Genomic DNA, 25920 nt, shown 5'->3' with positions numbered 1-25920 from the left:
CCTCGTCATTCTGAAGTCAGTGGAGTAGTTTCTGCTGCTTTGTGCCAGAGCTGTGAAATTGGAAATTATCTGCACTTTAGGAAACGTGTTAAGGTGTGGTTGTTTGAGGAAGCTTTTCTGGAGGGGGTTGAGAAGAAGGGAGAAGGGTTCTAATGAGAAAGATAGGGTGGACAGATTTTATGTGTATCATGCAGTATATGTGACATTCGAGGGTCTTTAGCATGATCCGGATATCGTAAGATTGTATTGTTTAAAAATCTGTGCTGAAGAGAGTGCGACATAAATATACAAGCTGTTTTCTCTGTTTTTGAAGGGATGATATACATTCCATAATTGACTGTGAGAGGTGCATGTCTTCTTTTTTCAGTGACTATTGGATATTTGGATATTAATGTTTGCCCCTGATGCAGGTGTCAGCTGAATCATGGCTGTCTCAGTTGGGCTCATTTCATATCATATCAAGTGAATATGCTCCAATATTCACTTGTGGAGGAGTAGCCTAGTGGTTAGTGCAGTGGACTTTGATCCTGGGGAGCTGAGCTCAATTCCCACTACAGCTCCTTGTGACTCTGGGCAAGTCACTTAACTCTCCATTGCCCCTGGTACAAAATAAGTACCTGAATATATGTAAACCACTTTGAGTGTAGTTGCAATGGCAGTATATCAAGTCCCATTTCCCTAATAAAGAGATAATTACCTGTTTCCTATAATTGATATCCAATTCTATGTTCTCTTATAGTGCATTATGACCATCACCATACCATGTATGTCTGCATCAATGACTCTATAATGAGTAGAGCTCCATGTGCTTCCTGAAACTGCAAATCTCTCTACAATTCTCTTACAGGTGTCCTCACTATCAATCTATTTTCATTTCCCAAGCCCTTTGGCCTAGCCACATTTGAGTATGATACTGTCCAACACAAGAGTATGGTGCTTAAGTATCAATCTTTCCAGCATGGAAGTCTTGCACTGCAAACATGATAGATCTTTCTAGAATAGGAGAAGGCAAAAAAAAAAAAAAAGAGCGAGGAGGGAAGAATATGGGTTGTGAGAAATAAGCCCTATTTCAAAACAATAGTGAATTAAAAGCAGAGCATACGTCATGCTTTCCTACTGGCTCATGGTATGTGATATCTTTGCTTGAGGATGAGGTCGTGAAAGAACATTGTGTTGCATGTTTTGTGATATAACATTTTTGTTTGCATACTGCTGTATATCTCTGGATTGCATTTATCTGTAGTACTGTAGAGATGTTCTGAACCTCTTGAACCCAGGCCTGGCTGCAGTTCCAACTGATGTGCTGTTTTAACCTATTATACCTTAGTCCAGCCATTCCCAACCCACACCTTGTCCCATCAGGTTTTCAGGATATCCAAAATGAATAGGCATAAGATAGATTTCCATGCACTGCCTCAGTTGCATGCAAATCTAACTCATGGATATTCATTGTGGATATCCTGAAAACTAGTTGGGAATGGCTACCTTAGTCGATGGCTGTGTATGCTTGCTGTATGTTCAATGAATCCCCTCGGTGCATGCTAATAACAGAACTGTATAAAGTTATAGTGCTCCTTAAAAATGAATCAGTGAGTATATATGGCATATGATGATGGATCTTTCATTGATGGAAAAAAAAACCCCAATAACCTTGTGACATCAGTAATACAATGCAATGGATTCCAGTGTAAAGATCTCTTGTTTGAACGAGATTCCTTCTCTCTGACCATCTTTTCAAAGAAACATTATCTTTCTTCTTGAAGCATTTTGCATCCCAAGAACTTTTCTGCTTGACTGACCAGGAGGGTGTTCTTATAAAAGAAATCCACACCATAATTCATTGAAAACATTTGCTAGCTTTCACACATGAATATTGAAAGCAGCCGTCTGTTGAGACACACATATATAGTTTTGATCTTAGGACTCTGCCACATAGATAAACGGCCAAAGGAAACATTATCCAACTCCTTCTACTTCAAAGGCAAAAGGACAGGCTTTGAGGAACTTTCAGTACTTCAAATCTGGCCTCTAACCAAGTGAAAAGTGTAAAACATACATATTTAGGAAGTAGGACACATGCCGTTCAAGGCAGGCCTTTCCCATGCTCTCAAACCCATCCGGTTTATTTGATGTGTAAATGAATTATGTGCTTGGCACACACTGCCTGCCAGCAACACGGACTTCTCACAAACACTCTTCTGGACAAACCTAGCAGGCTTCATACTTAAAATCTATTTGACAATCTACATATGTTAAAATTTAATGACATCACAAGCATTTGCTATAAAACACCGGTTTTATTTAGTATTCATGTAATCTTTCAAAACCAAACAACATGTTTCTCACAAAATTTTAGAAGTGATAGCGAAGGGTTTGTCCAATTTTGGAAAGAAACACGTTATGCCGACTCCATCAGTTTGTTACATAAACAAAAGTAATATACTAGAATTTGCAGAGCAGCTGTTCTTTAAGGAAAATATGTTGCATATGTTAGCCAAGGAGCTCTGTCTTAGCAAATTTTAAATAAAAGCTGATATGTAAAATAAATTCAGCTGTAACATGATAATTAATGTTCAATTTGTAAAACGATCAAACCCATTTTTACTCAGTTGTCTTCTCCAGCTCTTTTGGAATCCTGGCGTTACGGTTTCCCCCACCCCCTAAGAACTCATGGGTCCTTTTCCAAAGTCACTGCATCTCAAAAAAGATATAGTGGAATTAGAAAAGGTGCAGAGAAGGGCGACGAAAATGATAAAGGGGATGGGACGACCCGAGTAGATGTGAAGTGTCTGTTTACGCTTTCCAAAAATACTAGGACTAGGAGGCATGCGATGAAGCTACAATGTAGTAAACTTAAACTTTTTCTTCACTCAACATGTAATTAAACTCTGGAATTTGTTGCCAGAGAATGTGGTAAAAGCGGTTAGCTTAGCGGAGTTTAAAAAAGGTTTGGATGGCTTCCTAAAGGAAAAGTCCATAGACCCTTATTAAATGGACTTGGGGAAAATCCACTATTTCTGGGATAAGCAATATAAAATGTTTTGTACTTTTTTGGGATCTTGCCAGGTATTTGTGACCTGGATTGGCCACAGTTGGAAACAGGATGCTGGGCTTGATGGACCTTTGGTCTATCCCAGTATGGCAATACTTATGTAGTGTTTTTAGCTCATACTAAAAATAAGCACACACTATATGCTAGAGACATCCATAGGATTATATGGGTGTTAGCATTTAGCATGCGCTAAAAACGCTAGTGCACCTTTGTGAAAGATCCCCTTAGTTTGGTCCTGGGCTTCCTCTGTTCACAAATGACAGTGGGCAGGGTTGAAGAAGGTACTGGCTAGGCTGGAAACTCAACTCTGAAGGAGGAAACACCAGGCCAAAAACATATAGAAGAATTTCAGCTGAACTAATATGATATACAACATGATCCTAATTGGGTCAATATTCAAAGCAATTTAACCAGTCAGAAATGGTCAATGACCAGTTAAATTGCTTGTTCATGGCTCTCCACTAATTTTCAGTGGCCCTTAACCGGTTATCGCTATTATTTTGTGGGCGTTCTGGGGTGAAATCAGCACTGGCCGGTTAAGTCGATATTCAGCACTCAACCCGCCAAGTTAACTGCATCAATAGATCTTCACAAAAGTCAGTCCTATTTTTAGGCAGCAACCTATAGCCACTTAAGTGCTGAATATCGACTTAACCAACTATGTATTAGCTGGCTCCATAAAAACTGGATATTCGGTACTGAAGCCTGGACATGGTCCGGCATTGAATATCCAGGAATAACACTAGCTGAATATTTACTCCCAGCTTTCCTATTTTCCATCTCAAACTCTATAATCCAAGAGCAGCAGATAAGTAGGATATAGTTTTACAAATGTGTCTGAGGGGCATTTTCAATATGACTTCTAAGCCCAACTATGGATATTTTGCTAAATACTTTCAAAATTTAAGTGGGGAATATAGCCATTTTCAAAACAGAAAAACGTCTATTTTTTTTTTTAATGGCTACTTGCTAGATGTTTTTGTGCTCTGTGTGTTATCTTTTTTGTCCATTTAAAACAAAACAAAACAAAACAAAACAAAAAAACATCCAAGTGAAAAACACATAAAATCAAGCCATTGGGATGTAGGAGGAGCCAGCATTCTTAGTAGACTGGCCATAAAGACATCTCAGGAGAGAAATTGGGCACCATAGGGGGCACTGCAGTGGACTTCAGATAAATGCTCCTGGGTATACATCTCACTGTTGCTCTCTTATCTTGTCTGCTGAGCCCTCCAAAACCCACTGCCCCCAACTGTACACCACTATAATAGCCCTTATGGGTGAAGGGGTCACCTATATGTGGGTACAATGGGTTTCTTGTGAGTTTTGGAGGGCTCACAGTTTTCATCACAAGTGTAACAGGTAGGGGGAGGTATGGTCCTGGGTCTGCCTGTCTGCAATGCACTGCAACCACCACTAGACTACTCCAGGGACTTGCATGCTGAATATAACATTTGAAGCTGGTATAGAGCCTGGTAAGTAACATTTTTAATCACATTTTTGGGGATAGGGAGCTGGTTAGTGACCACTGGGGGAGAAAGGGGAGGTAATCCCGTCCCACAAAGCGTACTGATCCCCAGCCTTGGCTGACCCCTTGCATCTGTTACCTTCGCTCCTGCGCACGATCTGCCGAACGCCTCTGGAGGAAATCTCGTACTCATTCAGACTTCCTTCACTATAAATTCATGCTATCTTCCTTCCACTCCTCCCTATTCCTTGCAAAACAGGACTATTACACCCAATTGACCAATTCTCTCAGCTCCAACCCTCGTCGTCTCTTCGCCACCCTTAACTCTCTCCTCAAGGTGCCCCCCGCTCCCACTCCCCCCTCACTCTCTCCTCAGTCACTGGCTGATTACTTCCACGACAAAGTGCAAAAGATCAACCTTGAGTTCACTACCAAGCCATCACCCCCCCACCCCCCCTCTTCACCCATTAACCCTCTCCCTCAACCAACCAACCCAGGCCTCCTTCTCCTCCTTTCCTGAGATCACCGAGGATGAAACCTCCCGCCTTCTTTCCTCCTCGAAATGCACCACCTGTTCCTCTGATCCCATCCCCACCAACCTACTTAACACCATCGCCCATACTGTCAACCCCTCCATCTGTCGCATCCTTAACCTCTCTCTCGCCACTGCAACTGTCCCTGACACCTTCAAGCACGTCGTAGTCACACCTCTCCTCAAAAAACCATCACTTGACCCTACCTGCCCCTCCAACTATCGCCCCATCTCTCTCCTACCCTTCCTCTCCAAAATACTTGAGCGCGCCGTTCACAGCCGCTGTCTTGATTTTCTCTCCTCTCATGCCATCCTTGACCCACTTCAGTCCGGTTTCCGCCCTCTCCACTCAACAGAAACAGCACTCTCTAAAGTCTGCAATGACCTGCTCCTGGCCAAATCCAGAGGCCACTACTCCATCCTCATCCTCCTCGATCTTTCTGCCGCTTTTGACACTGTCAATCACGATTTACTTCTCGCCACACTGGCCTCATTTGGGTTCCAGGGCTCTGTCCTCTCCTGGTTCTCCTCCTATCTCTCCCACTGCAACATTCAGGCTGCACTCTCATGGATCTTCCTCCACTCCCATCCCGCTATCTGTTGGAGTTCCCCAGGGATCTGTTCTTGGACCCCTTCTCTTCTCTATCTACACCTCTTCCCTAGGCTCACTGATCTCATCTCATGGCTTCCAGTATCATCTTTACGTTGATGACACCCAGCTCTATCTCTCCACACCAGACATCACCACAGAGACCCAGGCCAAGGTATTGGCCTGCCTATCCGACATTGCTGCCTGGATGTCCAACCGCCACCTGAAGCTGAACATGTCCAAGACCGAGCTCCTCGTCTTTCCACCTAAGCCCACTTCTCCTCTTCCCCCACTCTCTATCTCAGTTGATGGCACCCTCATCCTCCCCGTCTCATCTGCCCGCAACCTCGGGGTCATCTTCAACTCCTCCCTCTCCTTCTCTGCGCATATCCAGCAGACTGCCAAAACCTGTTGCTTCTTCCTTTTCAACATCAACAAAATTCGCCCTTTCCTCACTGAGCACACCAACCGAACTCTCGTCCACGCTCTCATTACCTCTCGCCTCGACTACTGCAACTTGCTCCTCACTGGCCTCCCACTCAGCCATCTATCCCCCCTTCAATCCATTCAGAACTCTGCCGCACGTCTTATATTCCGCCAGAACCGATATACTCATATCACCTCTCTCCTCAAGTCGCTTCACTGGCTTCCGATCAGATACCGCATCCAATTCAAGCTTCTCCTCCTTACTTACAAATGCACTCACTCTGCTGCTCCTCACTACCTCTCTACCATCATCTCCCCCTACGTTCCTGCCCGTAACCTCCGCTCACATGACAAATCCCTCCTCTCAGCACCCTTCTCCATCATTACCAACTCCAGGCTCCGCTCATTTTGCCTTGCCTCACCCTATGCCTGGAACAATCTTCCTGAATCCCTACGCCAAGCCCCCTCCCTACCCATCTTCAAATCCTTGCTTAAAGCTCACCTCTTCAATGCTGCATTCGGAACCTAACCTTTCGAACATATAGGTTGCTCCAATCTGTCTGACCTATCAGATTAACTGTCTTTCCATGTTAAATTGTACAGCGCTGCGTAACCCTAGTAGCGCTTTAGAAATGTTAAGTAGTAGTAGTAGTAGTAATCCCTGATTCTCTTCAGTGGTCATCTGGTCATTTAGGGCACTTTTTGTGACTTATTCATTAATAAAACAAGTCTCGGCCAAAACATCCAACTTATAGCCCTGGATGTTTTTGTTTTGTTCTATTATAGCAGAAAAACATCCAAGTGTTAGGAACGCGCACATCTCGCCCTTAGCACACCCCCTTGTGATTTGAACGCGCTTCTGATGGATTTCATAGAAAAATGTCTAAAAATGGTTTTTTCTCTTTTGAAAATAAGCCCCTCTGTCTATAAACTGGATCTAAGAGGAAGTGAGATGTGTTTAAGTTTCCTGTCTGTGGGGCCCCTGGGCTCAAGCTATGGGAAGTGGCTTGAAAACACTGTTCCCTCTAAGCTGAATGGGAGTCCTCCACCTACAGTCTTGCCAGTGGGGGTTCCAATAGTGAGAGACAGGCAAGCTCTGCAGGACTCCAGGGAACCTGCCTGTCCCTAGTGATTGAAAACACAATATTGAATCACCGCCCTCCACTGGCAGCAATGCAGATGGAGTACTTTCGTTCAGCTTAGAGGGAGCAGTGCTTGAAAGAGAAACACTGTCCCTATAAGAGATGATTATTGCTAATAGAAATTTTAAACGTTACCTCCTTTTAATATTAGAAATGAGCCAATTTTTTTTCTGTCAAGCACAGCTCTGCTTGTTTTGAGTCTAGTAGGAGCAGTTTGAGTGGTCAATAACTGTAGTGAGGCTCTCCTAGGAATTAATAGCAGCTACAGTGCCAGTACGAACATGCAAGGCACATGCCTAGGCCCCACATGTTTAGGAAGGGCTCTCTCAGATGCATTAATTCAGTGGCTTCCAAGATAGATTTTTTTTTTTTTTGCCTTGGTAAGTCATCTGTTGGATAAAAGAGTAGGGGGAGGGAGGGGGAGTTAGGAGGGACAACAAGAACCACTGCCAGCAAAGGTTGGTCTATTGTCCCCATCTCCTGTGAATAGCACCTCTTATCTGCTGCTGCTTCTTCTTCTGCCAGTTTCCCTCTGCAGTGAGAACCATGTAGAGCCCCATTTCTGGGAGTTTTAAATGTATTGCGATGATGATGGTCTACCAACAGGTTAGTCCTGCCTAGGCAACACTCTATGCAAAATGCTGTATTTTGCATAATAGGTAACAATCTTAAGACAGGAATAGCAATGCAATAATACAATTTATTATAAACATACAATAATTAAAATGCTTAAAAAAGTAAAATGAGTATAAAATTATTAATGACATTTTGCTTCACTAAAATAAACTATGCAAGTAATGCTTTTGTTTGTTCATGTTAAATGTGGAGACAGTGATGTGTGAGGAAGATTAGACTCAAAGGCAAGACTTTCTCTAAACTTTTTAATGGAAAACTTCATAGAAAATATCTCATAGCCTTTTACATTTTTATAACACATAGCTGTATATACATGATTACAAACTGTGAAAGCAAATGCAGAGACAGAATAGAAGGCATTATTGGATATATGTATACATGTTTAAATAGCTGCTTCCCCCACCCCCAAACTCATATGCTTCAATAACAGTCATGGCAGCAAGGCTGAAGAATGACAAGTCAGGTACTGTGCTTACCTGATTTTATCCAGATTAAAGCAGAGCATGCAAAAGGTAACTGAAGAATACACTTTATGAAATGGTCACTTCTATCAGTGGCCTTGTTTTCTAGGTTACCTTTCCCATTTGTTAATCTTTTTAAGTTGAAAAAAGGCTAATTCTTTTTTTCACAGTTTACACTGCAGTTAAAACATAATTAATTTGTTACATACATGAGTTTGTTCCCTATATGATACTTTAGACCAGGGGTTCTTAACCTTTTTCAGTTCCCGCACCCCTTTAACTGATCAATGAAATCCTTGCAAATCATGTGTTCACTAGTGACCATTGACAGCTACATAATGTTGCTAACTGTTAGCCTCTAATAGTGCTACCTGCTAACATGTCATTAAAATTACAGTAGTACACGGTTATACTATCAAAGAAGTCACAGTTAAAGCTACAGTGTTGAATAAAATGATTGTTTACAAATGACATGCACTAGATTTCAAGACCCTTCCCAGACCCCTCTTTGACCTCTTCCCACACCCCTTGGCGGTACGGGCACCACTGGTTAAGAACCCCCTGCTTCAGACGTTTAGTACAGAAGAAGTAAGTAGGATTCACATTTAAGAATTTACAAATATGTTGCAGTTTTTTTTTCCTATCTGTCTCTTCGAATATATCAGCTTCTGTAAATAACGCGAGTGACATATATACACATTGTTTTAAAATGCATTTGAACTAGAGATGAGTTATAAATAGAAAATTATTATTATTATGATAACAAAGTAGAAAATGGTTAAGCATATATGGTTGAATTGACATAAGAGAATGCAATTAGAGACAACAATTTTAAAGCAATTCATATGCAGATGGAATTTCATCTGCGTTAATCGACTGCGTGAAAATTGCCCTCCTGCAATGTGGCTAAAAATGCACAACATAATTCATGTACTGTTTGCGCATTTAGAGGAGGCATGATGTGTTTGACAGGCTGTGCAAAGCCTGCAAGTAGAAAGTATATGCCAACCTTTGCCTCAATGCATACAGTCTGAAAAGTAGCCTTTCAAAATTTATATACAGTTACTGACCATTTAGGAACTTTAAGCCTGATTTGCAGCTACAGTAGCCACCGTTTAAAATCAAGCATCAGCCCCAGCATTGAACTTAATACATATATTCAGTGGTACTGTTTGTTTAAGAATGCCACTGAATAAGCATGACCACAGCAGCAACTAGCAAAAGGTGAGAGTGGGAACTGGATCCGGCACTTCAAAAACAGACTAAGGAACACTCAAGATGGAGTTAAAGCTTTTATTGACGATTTTAATGATGATGTCACATGGCACCATGCCTCAGGAGTCTCTTGACAATAACGATTTAGTCTTTCTTCAGTGATAAAATTCACACTAATGCCTATCTTTAGGTTACAATGCTAAAATAATGGTCTTGAAAAAGACCGTTCATGGGTCTGATAGAAGTCTTTAAAACTTCTGCTGCCTGCAAATGCCGGTTAAAAGTCATCAATAAAAGCTTTAACTTCATCTTGAGCATCCCTTGGTCTGTTTTTGAAGTGCTGGATCCAGTTCCCAGCAGCAACTTTTCATTTAGCTTAGAGCTGCTATTCAACAGTTCTAAATTAGACAAATGATCTGCTTACCGACTGAATATCACCGCTAAATGGATCGTTGCCGGCTCTGCCTTCACTCCTTCCCAAGCCGGCCCCTTATTACATGGATAAAATTTGGCCACTTGGTGAGTTAAACAACAAGGGGTTAATGTACAGCCAGCAGTGGTCAGCATTTTGTGGCTGCTGATGGTGTTATGCCCAGATTTTCAATGCCAGGCGAAGTTTGGGAACTGGCTTTGAATATCTGGGAATGTGTGGGTGGCTATCACTTATCTGGTTAAGTGCGATATTCACATTTAACTGCATAAGTATAATTGGACAAAACTAGGGGGCCCTTTTACTAAGCCACGTGGGTGCCTAAATGCGCCAATTTGGAACTATTGCCCAGCTACCGCATAGCCCAGGTGGTAATTTCATTTTTTACATGTGTCCACTACACGTGCCAGAAAATATATTTTATTTTTCAGCTAACTGGGTGGTATTCGGCATTGTATGAGCGCTGATGATTACCGCCCAGTTAACACGTGAGACCTTACCTCTAAGTGAATGGGTGGCGGTAAGGTCCCAGGCCCAAAATGGACGTGTGCCAATTTTCATTTTGCCACCTGTCCATTTTTGGCCAAAAAAAGCGCCTTTTTTTGCAGGTGTGCTGAAAAATGGACCTGTGCACATCCAATACATGTGTCTACACCAGCGCAGGCCACGTTTTGGTGCACCTTAGTAAAAGGACCCCTAGGACTGTATTTTATGCGGGCCTTTGTCCAGATAACGTGATTCAGTTAAATGCCGAATATTGGCATTCAACCACATAAGTGCCGACTCCGCTCCCAGAATGCCCAGAAAATTGCCAGCTTCGAGTTTTGCAGCAAGTACTGATATTCAGCAGCACTACCTGGTTAAGTTCTGCTGAATATCAGCAGACAGAAATGCACAAGTGATTTAATGGAGCAGGAGCCTCTCCTGGCTGGTTAAATCCCTTTCAATTTTGACCCCCAATAGTTTATATGTATAGGAAGTAACTTTATAAAGGTTTGTTCGCATTTATATGTCAGTATATGCATATAAACCCCTAGATTCTATATAACATGTGGCAGGTAGTGTGTGTTAAATTAGGTGCATGCCTTAATTGAGTGACGAGCCAATTAGTCTTGATAATTGGCTGATAATGAGTTGACCAATTATCACCACTAATTGGCAATAATTAGAGTTTATGCATGCTTCTTTTTAGGTATATTCTAAAAAGAGCCGAGCGTAAATTCCAACATGCGTAGTTGAAAAGAGTGAGTGGCCATAGGAGAAGTGTGGGCGTGTTGGGGGCTTTACTCAAATTTACCCATGTTGTTATAGAATTTGGGGTAATGCCCCTACATTTAGGCACGGGTATTTACACCAGGTTTTCAGAGGTGTAAATGGCCACGCCTAAATTTAGGAACATTCTTCCGGCCTATTCTATAAACTGTGCCTTACTGTAGACACTGTTTATAGAATAGCGTTACATGCATTATTCTGATGTGCCTACATTTTAGATGCCATTTACTGAATCTGGCCCAAAATGACACGTATAAAATTACCCTACTCGTACAATTCCATGTGTTGACAAGAACATGCATACTTAGGTGACAATGGGATGCAGGTTGGGTAGTGCAGACAGAGTTGCAATTTATGCATGTACTTTGTGAAATACACACAGTTACACATACTGTACTGAAGTACATTTGCATCAGCTCCTGACCAGGTGGAAATATGTGTGGCCTTATTACAGCCATCATTCTTGCAGACCGTACAGGTCTTTATCTGCTATCATCTACTATGTTACTATGTTATATATATATAAGCCAATTTATAAAAACATATAGGCCCTAAAAAAATGCCCCACTTGGCCTCCCTACTTAAACTGATATAAAGTTACTTTCAGGTCTGAAAAGATTCTGATAAGCAAGTTATGTGTTCACTGCCTGCCAACAAATGCATATTTTGCTTTAAATATTGGCTCCCTTGAAGATTAAAATTTTTTTCCTGTTTATAATTTTTAGAGTCCTCTTGTGTGACCGTGTATCATTACCTTGGACAGCAGCTAAAAACTTTTCTTCTCTGGTAAAGGTCCGACTTGGGCTTCAAGTATTTATTTTTTAAAGAGAGCTCATTAATACCTCAGAATTGAAGACCTTTTCAAGAACAACTTCCTTCTAGTTTTTATGAGCACTTATCACATAAACCTTTCCAACAGGCATAAATAGAAAATCTGTTGCATTTCTAAGGTACTATCTGGCAACCCGGAGCCTGGATTATCTGTCCGTGCAGATACGTCAACTAAAAGTACCTAAAATCCTGATTTGTGGCAAATAATGAATGTGTGGATCTATTTGCAAAGACTGGGGTGAATTACTTTTTTAGTTTTAACCCCAAGTAAGTTTGCTGGCCTGCAGGAGAGCAAGTGGAACAGCCTTGTGTCTGGAAGTCGATTTTGACCTTTATCTACCATATAACTTTTAAAAGTGGATAATCCATTTGGGCTCATAAGACCTAACGATGTTGACCTCAGTTCTGCAAGATTTTCAATAATTCTTTATGCTTTACTATACAGACGGAGCCCTTTCATCCTCCTTTTGGAAAATACATCAAGCCACAGATTTGAGATGATTTCTCATATCGTTTTTTTGAACACAACTCTGCTTTCCAGAACTGGAACGGCCTAGCTTCAAACGTGTTACGTGGGCAGGATTCTGTTCAAATCTAGCACTACTGAAAGGGGGAAGGAATACACTTAACGGGAAAATTCAGCTAAAGGACAGCCTGTATGAGAAGCAAAGCTCTCGGTTATCAGGAATCTTCTTGTGTGATGCGCAAGAACAGCAGGCCTTCCTGTCTAATAGTCATATCCACTGACAGCGTCCAAATACGGTCCAGCTGTTTCCTGCAGGCAGTAAAATGCACCAGTTAGTGGCATGAAGCCACCAGAGCTGTTTTGCATTATTTAGGCAGTTCTACAGCTGATCTATCCACAGGTAATAGAGGGAGCGGGAAGCTCTGAATGAATCTAGTCCTATCTGTTTAGTGTAATTTGTTAGTATGTATATGTGTGTGCGTATATGTATGTGACTGTGTGTGTGTCTGCATGTACATATATAAGAATGGAGATATATACATACAAACATATATTCACATACAGTACATATATGGACTGTACAGTTTTTGTTCCTGAGTCCTGGTCCCTATACAGAATAGATATATTAGTAACGTGCCGCTCTGTTCTTCGTCCTCTTAGGAGTTCTTTTGGGGGATCTTTATAGTCACAGTTTTGGATTCCGTATATTCTCTCAATCCATATTCACCCCTGCGAACAACAACAACAAAAACAGAATCAGGTTAAAATCAGCTTACTCGTGATTGATTGCACAGGAAGGAACAGGATTGCAGCTTAGAGGCCTCTGCTTCAGTCCCAGAAAACTTCAACCCCGCGGAGTAGAAATACCGTTCCCACTCTGATCGTTTATTGCAACAGAACTGATTTCAAACTGACTTTGAATACAGTTTACAACTGAAGAAAATTTATTTTGCAGTTTGAAACCATTTTGTAAACCTAAGCCTAGATTCACTAACCCATGTTAATGTGCGTTAATGCGATTTAACACAAGCCCCATTACTGCCGTTGGAGCCTTAATGAATGTTAATGTGCATTAATGCACTTTGGTAAATCAAGGAGCTCTTTTACTAAAATACAGTAAGATTTTCATCTACTGCATTGTAACTGCAAAAGCCCATGCCATAAATGCAGGGGGAGGGGGTGTATCTAGTACATGCCCTCTACATTAACACATAGGGCAGGCACCTGCAGATAGCATGAGTGCACCCAAAGTGCTTCTTTTTTCCCATTCTATATGGAAGTATTTATAAAAATTGAAGATTGAAAACTTAAAAAACAAAATATTTATAGAGTTTGTACATGTGACTTATATTGAATAAGAAATCAAAACATTATGTATGTTTTTGGCCAATTAGTAATTACACTGCTTTGGTGACTGTTGAAAGCCCAATCACAAAGCCAATGACTGCTGAGATCTTTTCTCCATATCATTTTCTAAAAAAAATACAGAGGGGCCATTTTAATTAACTGCGTAAGCGTCTACGCGCAGCCAACATGCGCCAAAATGGAGTTACTGCATGGCTACCGCACGGCTCTTGTGGTAATTTCATTTTTGCCGCACATCTGATACGGGTGGCCTAAAAATAATTTTTATTTTCTGCCACGCGTATCGGACGCACACCAAGTGGCATTTGGTGCGCGTAGATCATTACCGCCCGGTTACCATGTGAGACTTTACCATTAGGTCAATGGTTGGCGTAAGGTCTTAGACCCAAAATGGACATGCGGCAATTTTCAGTTTGCGACCTTCTCCACGGCGATGACGACAGTCTTCTTCTTGCCCGCAGCGGCGAGCGGGCGGGTGTAAAAGCAGCAGCAAGCAGCCAGGCTTGACTCCGTCCTTCACTTCCTGCCCTCTCTCTGTGCCCCGCCCACCCAAAAGGAAATGACATCAGAGGAATGCGGGGCGCAGAGAGAGGGCAGGAAGTGAAGGACAGAGTCGAGTTAAGGTTCTCTGTGCCTCCCGGCTGCGCTTTTCTTAGAGTGGTAGGAGGAGGGAAGGGACAGGAGATAGACAGTGTTGGCACTGGTGACGGGTCTCCTCCTGATCTGCTCTCGGAGTCAGAGCAGATGATCAGGAGAGGGGGTCCCGTGGCCATCAGAGAAGAGGATGGAGCCAGAGCGAACTATGAGCTGCTGCAACCAGTTCATGTTGTGCTTTATTATTTTTATTTAATCTCACTTAGTGCGTGCCCACCCATATTAGCTCTGGGCCCACCCAAAATCTCAGGTCTGGCTACGCCACTGATCTGTACGATTATACCTAAACCTCTACTACCCAAGCAGCAAAGGACTCAAATCCACCTATGCAGCCAGCTTTTCCTACCTAAGCGCACAACTATGGAACGCATTGCCAAAAGCAGTAAAAACTACGCTCGACCACCTAAATTTTCGGAAAGCACTAAAGACAGACCTGTTCAGAAGAGCATACCCCACCGACCCAACATAAAAATACCTGGACACTTGCGACACAATGGAACCAAAGACCATAACGAACATTACCTGACTTTTCTTCCCCCGTTCCCTCTCTAAGTTCCCCCCAATTGTACCTACCATACATGTACCTCATTCTACCACAATATCCTACTACTACTACTTGACATTTCTAAAGCGCTACTAGGGTTAAGCAGTGCTGTACAATTTAACATAGAAGGACAGTCCCTGCTCAAAGGAGCTTACAATCTAAAGGACAAATGTACAGTCAGTCAAATAGGGGCAGTCTAGATTTCCTGAAAGGTATAAAGGTTATAATATCACTTTGTATTCATTCATACCATGTATTTGTTCAGACCGGAATCGGCTAACGCCGTTAACTGTAATATGTAAGCCACATTGAGCCTGCAAAAAGGTGGGAAAATGTGGGATACAAATGTAACAAATAATAATAATAATTTTATTTATTTTTGTTACATTTGTACCCCGCACTTTCCCCACTCATGGCAGGCTCAATGTGGCAGGCGATGGAGGGTTAAGTGACTTGCCCAGAGTCACAAGGAGCTGCCTGTGCCGGGAATCAAATTCAGTTCCTCAGTTCCCCAGGACCAAAGTCCACCACCCTAACCACTAGGCCACTCCTCCACTCATAATATACTCAGTGGTGCTGAATAAACATTTTTGTGCGGTTGATGCTGCCACTATCTGCTTATTTTAGACCTGCTACATAGCAGGCTTAAATTAAATGGATGGCTTATCTGTATAACTGCTGAAAATTACCACTATCTGGATAATGTTGTGGCATTGTCTTATACTATACATAAAGCATCAGGTCTGCTAGAGGGATTTTCAGCCTGATAGTATTCATAAGATGGCCAAAAATTGAGAGATAAGGAAGTTATATATTCACCAACTGCCAGTGAAAAAGTAACTTCTTTTGAATATCGGACCAAATGCTTATATCCTTCTTCACCACAACTTGCTAACCCACTAGTCTTTAGGAACATGTTATGTCTTCAAGAAAGCATGGGACAAGCACAGAGGATCTCTGGAGGAGAGGAAGGGATTCTAGAGCTCATTGCTTGGTAGGCCGTAGGTTCTTTATCTGCCATCAGTATCCTATGTTTCTCTTGTTTCTTCCTTTCTGTGGTAATGACTAGGGCCAGTATTAAATATTCTGGGCCCCAGGACAGAAATTTAGGAGGTAAACCAAAGCTCATCAGCAAGCTGTAACTCCTTTAGTCTGAGACAAGTTTGGGGCCCAAGACAGTTGCCCATCTTGCAGCCCCCTAATGCCAGACTTGGTAATGACTTGCACAGTGTTATGTTTCCTTTTCATGTTGCTGATCAAAGTATTTACAATAAAAATGCTAATGCTATAGTAACAATAAAAACAATACCACTTTTCACCAATTACTCCTCCCTTCCCCAGTGGTCAATTATGTATTTTAAAAAGAAAATCCTAAAATCATAATCATTGTATTGAAAAGCTATTCAAAAGAAAATTGATGCATTTTGTTTTTCATTTCAATACTAATCTATTGATTGATAAGAATTCATGAAACAAAAAAGTCAAAAGAAATAATTAAGCAAAAAAGAAAGAATCCTTGAAAACAGTTTAAAATGTTACTTACATTTCTCTGCCATTGCCAGACATTTTATATCCTCCAAAAGGGCTCTGAGCATTAAGGGCATTATAGCAATTTATCCTGTGAAATGCAGAAGATATTAAGGGTAAATATATGTGAGTTTGGACAGGAATCCATGGAAATAATGAGGTAAGACATAAAACAGCTGTTCTGAAAGCACACACACTGCTTCTTGCTGAAATCAAAGGGCCTAGTTTCAGAAGGAATGTTTTCCCTACTCTGTTGCTATAATAAAATGTTTTCATCCATCACTGTAAGAGCTGAATAAATGATAAAAGTGCTGATATATCTCAAATGCTAGATAGACAAAGCCTTTAAGAATATGTTGAAAGGGCAACTTTATAACTGCATTGCCTGCATTTACATGTGTCTCCCACATACGCATTCACTTACAGAATACTGTCAGTTGCATAATGGCTCAACACACTTAGGGGTCCTTTTACTAAGGCATGCCTAAAAGATGCCTGCGCTGTTGTAGGTGCGTGTTTTGGATGCACGCAGGTCCATTTCCTTAGCACGCCTGCAAAAAAGACATTGTTTTGTGCTGGAAAATGGACTTTTGGCAAAATTAAAACCAGTGTGCGTCCATTTTTGACCTGAGACCTTACCGCCACCCATCGACTTAGCGGTAAGGTCTCGCACGCTAACCAGGTGGTAAGTGGCCAGCGTGCGTCAACTGCTGATTACCGTCGGGTAAGCGCCACATGGTAGAAAATATTTTCTACCGTGTGTTTTGGGCGCACATCAAAATGAGAATTACCGCCCAGGCACGCGGTAGCCGGGCGGTAGTGCCAATTTGACGCACATTGGATACATGTAGGCGCCTAAGCGCCTTAGTAAAAGGGCCCCTTAGACATGCTCATTTATGCCTGCCATTGACCTGATGTACATGGAGTGCACCAATGTGAGATTACAGTACTAGTTTATAGCGGAATCTGGGTGCCCCTTCATAGAATTATCATCTTAATGCTTTAGAAGATTTTCATTCCTTTGTGGCTTTGAGTTTACAGTCACAAATCCTGAGGCATGGCTTTACTCTTAGGGGATATGTCTTTACTACTGTTTATCTTTTACACTTTTGTTCATTATATTATATATAGGAAATCATTTTAAAAGGCATTTCCATAGACCAACCAGTGTCTTACACATAGAAACAGCCTTTTATAAAATTGCACTGAGCCTGAAAGCACAAGTTTAACTTGAGCACAGGCGATCCTGGGGACGGGGCTGAGGCGGGATTAGCATTTACAGGTATATGTTATAAAATAAGAGCAACACCAAAGCAGACACTGTGAAGTCCAAAAGAGCCTTTATTGAAACAAATCCTGACATGGCTACGTTTCACCAAATAGGCTGCATCAGGGGTAAATATAAACAACTAACCAGGGTCACACAATATTTACCCTGGCAGAGAAACTGAGCATCCAAAATGACTTTAATGCTTATGGAATGGAGGAGTAGACTAATGGTTAGTGCAGTGGACTTTGATCCTGGGGAACTGAATTCAATTCCCACTGCAGCTCCTTGTGACTCTGGGCAAGTCACTTAACCCTCCATTGCCCATGGTACAAAATAGGTACCTGAATATATGTAAACTGCTTTGAATGTAGTTGCGAAAACCTCAGAAAGGCAGTATATCAAGTCCCATTTCCCTTCCCCTTTCCTTATCTACAAAGGAGCATATGAGCATACTTGCCATGAGATCATAGCAGCAACTTATATGCATACTAGCCACACAAGTAAGGTGACCTGTTATATCATCACCGCTTTCCTCCTTCCTTCCCTCCTCCTTCTTTTTCCTGTCTTCCCACTTTCCCTTCATCTTTTCTCCTCCCCTTTTCCCCCTTCCTTTTGCCCTGTCTTCTTCCTTCTTCTTTTCCATTCCTTCTGTCCATTCCCTTCCCTTTTCCTTTCTCCTTTCCCCCTTCCTTTCCCTTGCTCCCTATCCCTTCCCTGCCTTTCCTTTGCTTGCTTTTATCAATGTAAATGAATATGATTTATTTTGCTTTTATTTAAGATGTTTTGATATGTTTTTTTAATGAGTTTTTACATGTGACAGATTCCTGACACAAACACAGTGCTAAAACACTGCCCGTGTTAGGTTTGTTTTCAATAAATCATCCGCTGTCATTCACCAGCTTTGGTCCATGGCCCATCCTCTGATTGTTTCCCCTCATACTATGCCTATAGAAGCAATTGATATTGAATAAGAGTGGTTCTCACCCCAATCCTTGGGACACACCCAACCTGTCAGGTTTTCAGGATTTCCACAATGAAACAGATTTACATGTGCTGCCTCCAATATATGGAAATCTATCTCATTGTGGAAATCCTGATAACTTGCATTGAGAACCCCTATATTAGTTTGTCTTGCATGCTTTCTCAGAAACTTTCCATTATTAATTTCAAGTGAAAATATAGGGGACAGTATTCAGCCACCATTTGTTTTAAATATCAGCTATGGTGGTTAAAAAAAAAATACAGATACTTTGCACCACTGTCCAGATAGTGATTGGTGCTAAATATCTGTATAGTAGCGATACGCAGCCCACTAACCAGATAACTCAGAACAGCCTTTACACTGCTCAGTTTCACTTAAAGAAGTGTGCAGGACATGAGGAGGAAGAGAGGTCAGGGCTAGCAATGCATCAGCGCTGGAGACCTGTGCTGAACAAGGCTTCAGCTGGTGGGGGTTGGGGATCCCCACCAGCAAAACCAGGGGTCCAGATGAAATTTGGGGGGGGCCCAAGCCTCCGTGGCCCCATGTAGCTACGCCACTGAGTGGAGCTGTTCGGGGGCTTCTTTTCTTAATATTTATTGTATTCTTTTCTCTTAAGTTTTATGTGATTATTTCTATCTTTTCTATTCAAGAGTATTCTTGAATAAAATCAAGTGGTTAATAATAAAATCAAGTTTAAAAGGAATTAAACGTAATGCCATAAAATGATAGGATAGGATCACTCTTACTAATAGAAGAGAAAACCATTCACACTGATTGTAACCCGCTGCTCTTCAAAGCTGGGCCCCCTCAACCAAAGGAAAAATAATCTTCTTAGCATTCTTAGGGCCTCTTTTGCTAAACTGTGACAGCGATTCTTGCACAGCAAATGAGACGCACTGGGAATCACTAGTGCAGTTTAGTAAAAGAGGCACTTAGTGATTGAAAAATGCCAATCTAAACAGGTGTGTCTTGAAAGAGGAGTGAAAGGCAGTTATGAGACTTTTCAAGTCTGGTGGTAGGTTTGGCAGAGAATTCCAGAGTACAGGGGCTATGAAGTAGAATGCGCTACTCCCAGTTGATTCCCATCTAGATTTAGCCAGAGGAGGCAGAACTAGTTTATTATTATTAAGGGAACGACTGAATATTGCCACTATCTGGATAATTTCCTGCACCACCTATGCTTCTCTCACTGTGCACCTTAGCACTATCCAGATTGTGCTAGGGTGGTCTCCAATATTTTTCAGCAACACTATCTGCATTGCTAAATGGACTCAGCTAGCGGTACTTATCCCAAAAGCAGGTTTTGCTATCTGGATAAGTGCTTCTTAAATATCAGGCCCATAGTATTTATTCGGAAGAAAATCAAGAGCAAACTGCCTTGTTAAACAAAATAAGTGGGAAGATTGTAGGGTGGCCAATGTAACGCCGATTTTTTTAAAAGGTTCTAGGGGAGATCTGGGAAATTATAGACCGGTGAGCCTGATGTCGGTGCAGGGCAAAATGGTAGAGACTATTACAAAGAACAAAATTACAGAGCATATTCAAAAGCATAGATTAATGAGACAAAGCCAACATGGATTTAGTGAAGGAAAATCTTGCCTCACCAATCTATTACATTTCTTTGAAGGAATGAACAAACATGTGGATAAAGGTGAGCCAGTCAATGATAGAAAACAGAAAGTAAGGTTAAATGGTCAGTATTCTCAATGGCAGGGGCGTAGCCCGGGTGGGCCTGGATGGGCCTAGGCCCACCCACTTTGGGTTCGGGCCCACCCAGCAACAGTGCACCTCATAAACACGCCAAACCGCGACTTCAGCTTTCCCTCCTCCCAGCCACCCCGCCGGTTGCGATGCAGGTTTGTGTCCCTCCCTGTTCCCTCCCCTGTCATCCCCATCCGGCATCGGTGTTAGCTCCGCTGCTTCAGTGGAGCTGCGCAGCGCCGGGGGCCATCCACATGCTGCTACGAGTGCTTCCTCTGCGTTGGCCCCGCCTCTTCAAAGAGTATTGGAGAAGGTGAGGCTGGCCGGAAGGAAGCAGTCGTGGTAGCGGCAGTCGTGCTGACGGACACGGCGCCGTGTGACTCCAGTGCAGACATGCAGAGCTGGGACCGTGGCCACCGCCCGGTGGGGATGGAAGGAGAGGGAGGGCCTGTGGCGTGCCAGCAGGTGGCTGGGAGGTGGGAGAGAACAAAAAACCGCAACGGGCGGCTGGCGGGGGGGGGGGGGGAGAGGGGAAAAGGTGCAGCATGTCAGCGGGTGGCTGGGGGGATCTGTGGGGGAGAGGGGGGAGGGAGAGAAAAAAACCTACAGCATGCTGGCAGGTGGCTTGAGGGGTAAGGAAGAGATAGGAGCATTGTTAGGATGAGGGAGTGAGACAGGGTAGTGCTAGGTGGGGTGGAGGAATAATTGTTCGATGTGGGGGAGGGATGGAGGTGTGGGAGAGGGAGGGAAAGGCTGCATAGGAGTGGTAAAGGATCAGACAGAAAAAAGTGTTGGACATGGAAGTGGAAGGAAAGGAGGGAGAGATGAGAGGGGAAATGCTGAATGTGGCATTGAGGTGAGGGGAAGGAAGGATGGAGAGATGCTGTGTGGCGGGGGGGGGGGGGGGGGAGAGTGAGATGTTAGACCAGGGGCTCAAGGCAGGGAGAGGGAGAAAAGTTGGACATGAAGGTGGAGGGGGGGAGAGGAAAGGAGAGATGCACAAGCAGGGGAGGGGAGAAAGAGGGAAGATGGATCGAGGTAGAGAAGATGGACAATGGATGGTAGGGAAGAGAAAGGGAAAAATGCTGAACAATGGGGGAGGGGAGAGAGATGGGACAGGAAGATGCTGGTGGTGGGAGGGTAAAAGGGATAGGGAGATATCAGGCTAGAGGGTGAGGATGGGAGAAAGAGGGAACAGATGCTGGGCTGGAAGGGTGGAGGAAGGGAGACACTGGGAATGGTGGAAAGCATGGAGAGAGGCCCAGGGAGTGGAGATGGAAAGGAAATAAATGAGAGAACAGTGAGTACAGTGGTAGAATATGGTAATGGTGCGTAAATTAAAGATGGAAAGGAATGATAGACCTTGGAAGGAGAGAGATTGGGAATGGGAGAGCTAGTGGGTGAAAGGAAATGGAAATGTGATAGATATCTGAAAAGTAAAAAGAAGGAAAAGATTTAGAAAGAGGATGAAATTTGAGTGTAAGAGGCAGAAAAGAAAAAAGAAAGAAAGGGAAGAGCTAAAATGGAAAGATCAATATTTCAGAGGCAGGTGTAGTGAGGAAATGAAATGACAGGAGAAAAAAGACAAATGGACAGCCGCTTGAAGAATTAGTAGAAGACAGACAGGAAAGCGGGAAAGAGAAATTGGAACCAACGTGATGGAAAAATAAAATGTCCAGACAATAAAGGTAGAAAAATCGTTTTATTTTGAATGTTTTAAATGGAATAAGTTAGCTTTGATAAATGTGCATAGTGGATGTCTTTTTATTGTGTTAAGTAGAAAAGAAAATGCGCTTTTGGTTTTTTTTTTTCTCCAGTGTTGCAGTGCATGCTGAGGTTCCCAGTTCAATTTTGTCTACATATTTTTATTTCTAATTTGTGATCCCTTGTTCTGTAAATTGTGAGGGTCTGTCAGTGTGACTGTAATGGCAGATGAAGAGATTGGAGAGGAGAGGGAATTGGGGGAAGGGCTTCTTTATTTTTCTGCCCTGTCATCAGCATGGTTAACAAGCAGCCCTGACCCTTGCTGTGGCTAGTGGGGATTCCCAAGCCCTGCCAGCTGGGGATCTCTTCCGGGGCTGGCCGGAGCTGCCTTCCACTGAGCTTGGCAGATGGGGCAGCATCCTGGAGTCACTGACAACTAGCATGTATGGGGTGCTGGCATCAGTGGCTCGAGGAATTGCTACTGCCTGCTGGGCTTGGCGGGGAGGAGTTCTGGCCATCTCTGGTGGAGGTCCCCAGCTGACAGAGATTGGGGATCCTCATCAGCTAAAGCATTTATATTTTGAGTTGGGAAGTGCTGGGGGAGAGGGGGAGAGAGAAACTTTTGTGCCCACCCACTTTGTGCTGAGGTCCACCCAAAATTGGTTGTCTGGCTACGCACTGCTCAATGGAGAAGGGTAGATAGTGGGGTTCCCCAGGGTCTGTGCTGGGACACTGATTTTTAACATATTATAAATGATCTACAGATGGGAGTAACTAGTGAGGAAATTAAATTTATTGATGACACAAAGTTATTCAAAGTTGTTAAATCGCGAGAGGTTTGTGAAAAATTACAAGAGGACCTTACGAGACTGGGCATCTAAATGGCAGATGACGTTTAATGTGAGAAAGTGCAAAGTGATGCATGTTGGGAAAGAGGAACCTGAATTATAGCTACATAATACAAGGTTCCATGTTAGAGTCACCGACCAGGAAAGGGATCTAGGCATCATCATTGATGATACGTTGAAACCCTCTGCTCAGTATGCGGTGGCGGCTAAGAAAGCAGCTCCTTGTGACTCTGGGCAAGTCACTTAACCCTCCATTGCCTCAGGTACAAATAAGTACCTAAGCCGCATTGAGCATGCCATGAGTGGGAAAGCACGGGGTACAAATAAAAAAAAAAAGAGAATGTTACGTCGTATTAGGAAAGGAATGGAAAACAAAACTGAGAATGTTATAATGCTTTTTATCACTTCATGGTGCGACCACAATTCCATATTGTGTTCATCTCAAAAAAGATACAGTGGAATTAGAAAAGGTACAGAGAAGGGCAACGAAAATGATAAAGGGAATGAGACGACTTCTCTATAAGGAAAAGGCTAAAGTGGCTAGGACTCTTCAACTTGGAAAAGACGGTCTGAGGGTGATATGACAGAGGTCTATAAAATAATAAGTGGCGTGGAACAGGTAGACCGTAAATTGCTTGTTTACTCTTTCTAAAAATACTAGGACTAGGAGCACACAATGAAGCTACAAGGTAGTAAATTTAAAATGAATCTGAGAAATATTTCTTCACTCAACATGTGAATAAAACCCTGGAATTCGTTGTAAGAGAATGTAGAAAAAGTAGTTAGCTTAGTGGGGTTTAAAAAAAGGTTTGGATGGCTTCCTAAAGGAAAAGTCCATAGACCATTTTTAAAATGGACTTGGGGAAAATCCACTGCTTATTTCTAGAATAAGCAGCATAAAATGTACTGTTTTGGGATCTTGCCAGGTACTTTTGACCTGAATTGGCCACTGTTGGAAAAAGAATGCTGGGCTTGATGGACCTTCGGTCTGTCCCAGTATGTACTTATGATCTCAATTAGAATCGGTTTATTTTGCCATCTCAGTGGTTTACCACAAAATCATTTGAATTTTTAAATTTAAGATTGTCTACAATAAAACATCTTATTGTGCTACGAGGACTTCTGTGCAGCAGTGATGCTGAGAGCTATGTCACTGGTAGGTTAACTATAAGCTGGGTCTCCCAAAGTAGACAGATCTCAATTGAGGTGCCAGACTAAGACAAACCTATTTATTCAGCTACCCATCTAGGCAGCAGCATATAGGATAGTGTTGGTTTTTTTTTTTTTGTTACATTTGTACCCCGTGCTTTCCCACTCATGGCAGGCTCAATGTGGCTTACATGGGGCAATGGAGGGTTAAGTGACTTGCCCTGAACCACAAGGAGCTGCCTGTGCCTGAAGTGGGAATTGAACTTAGTTCTTCAGTTCCCCAGGACCAAAATCCACCACCCTAACCACTAGGCCACTCCTCCACTGTTGGTGAAGAGTCAAATTTCTATGGCAAGGGTAATAACACTGGCATTGTCTGCATAGAAGAAAGGCCTGGCAATTACTTCTGTATTTTGCCACAAAAATTTCCAACAAAACAAATTGCTACATAGTGCTGAAAGATGAGACCCTCAATGGATTATGGGGAAGAGCTGAAAACTCTTTAGAGTAAAATCGGTATTTGTGATATGGCTGGAACCATTGTGCTCTAGCTTCGATAGTGTGTGTGCTGTTAAGCGTTAAACTGAGGTTTTTTTCCTCCACTTTTTTGATGTGCTGGATTTGACTTTATGGTTTAATTGAGTGCTGTTGCATAGTTGTTACATAGAAACAAAACAATCAAGTTTCAGGTTTAGAACAAGGTTGTCTGACTGCTGATGTAGCAAAGATGTCTTCCATACTGGAACAAGGAAAGTGTGAAGCATGAACCAAGGAAAGTTTGGTTTCATCAAGAATAATATGGAGTGCACACAACTTGATCTGTTGGATGTCAGTGAGCTGAAATAGATTGGCACTTTGATTGATGATCACATGGTATGTTATACCAGAAATGAAAGACAAAGAAAGAATAGTATTGCATTTATAATTAAGAAGAAACCTGCAAGAGTTGTAGTGATATACAATGCAGTCAATGCATCCATCAACACAACTATTATTTGGGTATATGTACCAACAACATATGCAGAAGAGGATGAACTGATCAGTTCTATGAACAAGTACAAGCTGAAATCGACAGAACATAGAAATGAGATATATTGAAAGTTGTGGGCAATTGGAACGCAAAGTTGGGAATAAAGAAGACCAAGTGGTTCAAAAATATGAACTCATGAGTAGAAATGGAACTAGAGAATGTTTGATAGAATTCTGCAACACCAACAATCTGTTCAATTCACACACCTTCTTCCAGCAACACAAAGTAGTGACTGAACACATGGATTTCACCCAATGGTCTGTACAAAAACTAAATTGACAAAATCTATGGAAATCAATGACATGAAAGCTCAATAATAACAACAAAGACAAACTGGAACTGACTGTGATACAGATCATCAACTACTAGTATGTAAACTGAAGTTAAAGCTGATAAAGAGCAAGCCAGTCATGTGTAGTACTGAGAGCTGCTGTGAGAGGTCATGGCAGCCATTTCACAGAGGTGTCGCAAGGGGCAGGAGCGAGGGGGCTGTGCTCCTGCCCCCAACAACCCTGCTGGAACACCATGGATGTAGGTAAGCATGATTGGGGAACAGATGTGTCTTGATGTAGGCTAGGGGGAGGGGAGTGAAAGAGGGGACATTGTCAGGGGCCAGGAGGGGGTTC

General features: G+C 42.4%; 1 protein-coding gene across 5 annotated transcripts in view; it reads right to left on the bottom strand.

The window, feature by feature from the left end:
• Positions 1–11400: 11400 nt before the first annotated feature.
• Positions 11401–25920, bottom strand: part of ALDH1A2 (aldehyde dehydrogenase 1 family member A2) — a 169058-nt gene continuing 154538 nt past the window's right edge. For all 5 annotated transcript variants that reach the window (XM_030188885.1, XM_030188912.1, XM_030188893.1 and 2 more), the window contains 2 exons: positions 16627–16701; positions 11401–13249 (listed from right to left, as the gene is read on the bottom strand). In XM_030188885.1, coding sequence (XP_030044745.1) covers positions 13177–13249; positions 16627–16701 — 148 coding nt within the window. In that variant the 3' untranslated portion in view covers positions 11401–13176. The remainder of the gene's footprint in view (positions 13250–16626; positions 16702–25920) is intronic.

The sequence above is a fragment of the Microcaecilia unicolor genome, chromosome 1 (genome assembly GCF_901765095.1).
Source record: "Microcaecilia unicolor chromosome 1, aMicUni1.1, whole genome shotgun sequence".
NCBI classification, from domain to species: Eukaryota; Metazoa; Chordata; class Amphibia; order Gymnophiona; family Siphonopidae; genus Microcaecilia; species Microcaecilia unicolor.
This window is presented reverse-complemented; position numbering and strand designations above follow the sequence as displayed.